The sequence below is a fragment of the Arachis hypogaea genome, chromosome 10 (genome assembly GCF_003086295.3).
Source record: "Arachis hypogaea cultivar Tifrunner chromosome 10, arahy.Tifrunner.gnm2.J5K5, whole genome shotgun sequence".
In the NCBI taxonomy this organism is placed as follows: Eukaryota; Viridiplantae; Streptophyta; class Magnoliopsida; order Fabales; family Fabaceae; genus Arachis; species Arachis hypogaea.
In genome coordinates, this window is record NC_092045.1 from 105,770,740 (window position 1) to 105,774,950 (window position 4,211).

General features: G+C 38.9%; 1 protein-coding gene across 1 annotated transcript; it reads left to right on the forward strand.

Moving 5' to 3' along the window:
* The first annotated feature begins 347 nt into the window (after positions 1 to 347).
* LOC140175740 (uncharacterized) lies at positions 348 to 908 on the forward strand. The gene has a single exon (XM_072204287.1). The coding sequence runs from the start codon at positions 348 to 350 to the stop codon at positions 906 to 908; it is 561 nt and encodes a 186-aa protein (XP_072060388.1).
* The last annotated feature ends 3,303 nt before the right edge of the window (positions 909 to 4,211 follow it).

The window sequence follows — 4,211 nt, forward strand, 5'->3', positions numbered from 1 at the left end:
TGATCTTAGAGGAAGACTCAACTATGGAGGGCGTGCAAACAGAGTCGGCAGAGAATGTGGAGGCCTCTAATAAATCCAATGAACAAAATAATACTAAAGCTTCCTATAAGGATATGGTGATGGTTAACGGCTTGGGGGACTCTTTGAATCCTGAAGAAATTGTTCAGATGGTTTCTGAAGATTATGAATCTGAATTCGAGAAGGATAGACTTGCAGAAGAACCCCTAGCTCCCTTCAATCCCAAACCTGTTATCGAAGTGTCCCTAGAGGAATACGATGAATGGTGTAGGCCATAGAAACTCTCTCTTATTGTGAAACCGTTGGACAAAAAAATCAGGCTCCCTCTTATGGAGAGATGGGTAACCAGAAGATGGGCGAAGCAAAGCACCATCAACGTAACGGATCTGGAGGAAAAATTTTTCTTGATTCGTTTCCATGCTCAGGAGGACTATGCCTACGCCCTCTTTGAAGGGCCTTGGATGATTGCTGATCACTACCTTTTGGTCCAAAGGTGGATACCTCTTTTCTTTCCTCACGAGATGAGAATCCAAAAAGTAGCTGTCTGGGTCCGCATCCATAACCTACCAGTAGAACTCTACAACAAATATTTTCTAGGGAAAGTGGGTAACTCCCAGGGCACTATGTTGAAAATCGACGGCTATACGTCCATACACTCTAGAGAAAAGTTCGCTCGGATTTGTGTTGAGGTGGACCTTAGGCAGCAACTTGTTCTTTCTTTCTCTGCTCTAGGTAAGGATTTTTACCTGGAGTATGAAGGCCTTCAGTTAATCTGCTTTAACTGTGGAAGATATGGCCACAGAAAGGACGATTGCCCAGAGTTGAGTATATCGGGCAGCAGTCTCCATACCAGAAAGTTCACCCTCAAATCTGCCGGAATACTCCACTGACAAACGGCTAGAACAACCACATGCCAAGGAGGATCAGAATCAGAGTCAGAAAGGGAAAGAGCAGATAGAGAGCGAGAATCTCGCTGTAAATCAGGAAAGTAATGGCCAAGATATTAGCATGGATACACCACAAATAATGGCAATCAAGGATCAGCAACAATCATCCCCTTTTGGTTCCTGGATGGTAGTTAAAAAAAATGCTAGAAGAGGCAAGCAATTAAATCAGGAACCAAAAAAGGAAGGATATGCAAAAAATCAGTCATCTCGCTTTAATGTTTTATCTAATTTAAAGGAAGAGAATACCAACCAGATGACTCAGAGCAGAATCAACAGTAACCCCTCCATGAAAGAAAAGAAAATATCAAAAAATCAATGGCAGAAATCTGAAATAAATTAGAACCATAGCTCTAATGTCCAAAAATTGAAAAATCAACAACTTGTCACAAGTCAGAATGGCAAAAAATTAATAAATCAGTCTAAGAAGATTACACCCGCTACTCAAAAAGGTAAAAATCAAGTTAACCAGGCTGAGGTCAGCCCAAACATAGCCACAACCCCACAGGAGATAGCTCAACAATCAAAAACAGGTAAACAAGGTGATCATCAAGACTATTTGAGAAGTTTTAGCTACATACTAAGGGAACAAGCAAAAGTCCACAGAGAAGGAGGGTATGTACCCATTGGTGGAGAAGTTCCAAGTACTATCTTCAAAGAAGGAATAACACCTCAAACAGGTCCATCCTCTTCGAGAGCTGATCCTCAACCTATCATAAACTACACTTTCGATCCAGGAGACATTCCCTATCATAACAATTCAGGATCTAAATACATGGTGGAAGATCAATCAAGCAACTATATGGTGGCAGGGGCTGCTGACCCTATGAGGACTACAGAAGTATCCTCGAATTGCTAAAGATTTATGCCTCTGTACCCTTTTTTATTCTTTCTTATCATAATGATTAGTAGGAATATTTTACTATGGAATTGTAGAGGAGCTTCTGCTAAAGGTTTCTCTATCATTATTAGATATATGAGCTTTAGATATCATGCTTCGCTTATTTGCCTTTTTGAGACCCACGTTTCAGGTTCTAAAGCAGAAAATGTTATTAAAAGAATGGGTTTTGACACTTGAACCATCAGTGAGGGGGAAGAATTCTCTGGAGGTATTTGGTGCCTCTGGAATAAAGATGTCTGGGATGTTCAAGTGCTACGCATTCACAAGCAACTAATCCATTGCAAGGTTTCTTGGAATAAACAAGAGCCCTGGTTCCTCACGGCTATATACGGTAGCCCTAATCCAACTATCAGAAGGGATCTGTGGTATATGTTAGAGAAAATTGCTAACCTTACAATTGGGCCTTGGTGTATCAGCAGCGATTTTAATGCTATTAAATCTGCCCAAGACTCTGGGGGAAGCTCCAACCTTTCCTCAGATACCAACAAATTTATTGATTGCATGTGTAACTATGGCATGATGGAGGTTGAGTTTTTGGGTTCTCCCTTTACATGACAGCGGGGTCACATCAAGAGAAGGCTAGATAGAGTTCTAAGCAGCTTCAAGTGGGCTCAACTTTTTCAGGCAGCAGGAGTTAAACATCTATCAAAGTTGAAATCGGACCATCTACCTATTTTGATAGATTTTCAGCACACTATCCAGGATAACTCTAACAAACCTTTTCGTCTTCTTGCCCCTTGGTTACTTCATGATGATTAATCTAATCTTGTTAATGATGCATGGAATCCGAATGACTCATTGATTGATAATATTAACTCCTTTACTAATAGAGCTAAAGCTTGGAATAGAGAGACTTTTGAAAATATTTTCAGGAAAAAAAGTTGCATTATTGCCCGTTTAGAAGGCATCAATAAAAGTCTCTCATTTCAAAGTAACCCTTTTCTTGAAAAACTTCAAAAAGAACTCTGCATGGAATATGAGAATATTGTTGTTCAAGAGAAGAGTTACTAGTTTCAAATGTCCAGATGCAACATTATCAAATTTGGGGACAAAAATTCTACTTACTTCCATCTTAAAGCTAATGGCAGGAAAAGGAATAATAGAATTAAATCTCTAAAAATTGATAATGAAAATTGGTCTGATAATCCGGATGTTCTTAAAGCTCTAGGAGTGAATTTTTTTAAAAATCTTTTTTTAGCTGATACTAATTCTAACATTTTATCATTGTTTCCTATCTCAGGTAACTTTCCAGCCCTATATGAGGAAGAGAGACAGCTTATTGCTAAAGAACCTATTGATGAAGAAATTAAAGCTGCTTTTTTGATATGGGTGGCTGGAAAGCTCCAGGAGCAGATGATCTACCCCCAAAGTTTTTTTAGCACTCTTGGGATAAGGTTGGAGCTACTGTTTGTAGCTGGGTTAAAGAGGTCTTCACTAACCCATCTAGCATAAGCAGTGTCAACCAAACTCTTATTTCTCTAATTTCCAAAATTGATACCCCTGAGACTTTTGCTCATTTTCGGCCCATAAGTTTGTGCAACATCTGCTATAAAATAGTAACCAAAATGCTGGCTACCAGATTAAAGCCGTTTATGACAAAACTCATCTCGAATACTCAATCCAGTTTTATTCTTGGAAGAGCTTGTGCTGACAATATCATCATCACTCAGGAAGTGGTTCACTCTATGAGAATCAAAAAAGGCAAAAAAGGCTTTATGGCGATAAAAGTGGATCTCGAAAAGGCCTATGACAAGTTGAATTGGAATTTCATCTTGGAAACTCTAGAAGATGCAAATATCCCTATTAACATTATCAATCTTATTGGTGTCTGTATCACTACCTCCTCTTTCAATGTCCTTTGGAATGGTTCTCCTTCGGAAACTTTCAGCCTCTCAAGAGGGATTCGTCAGGGAGATCCTCTACCCCCTTATCTATTTATTTTTTGCATTGAAAGATTATCTCAACTTATCACCAAACTAGTGAATGAGAAAAAATGGGATCATATTAGGCTTTCTAGAAATGGTCCTAATTTGTCTCATTTGTGTTTTTCAGATGACTTTATCCTTTTTGCCAAAGCGAACAATAGCCAAATTAGTGTTATCAAGGAGGCTTTGGAAATTTTTTGCAGCAGCTCAGCCCAAAGCATCAACTATGATAAATCTTGTATTTTCTTCTCCAACAACATTCACCACTCTGTGAAAAATGATTTGAGCAACAACCTAGGTATCTCCCTAACATCCAATTTAGGTAAATACCTAGGTGTTCCTCCCATTCATGAGCGCTGCAGTCAGCACCATTTCTAATTCATTTTAGACAAAATGCAAAAAAGACTAAACAGCTGGAATAGC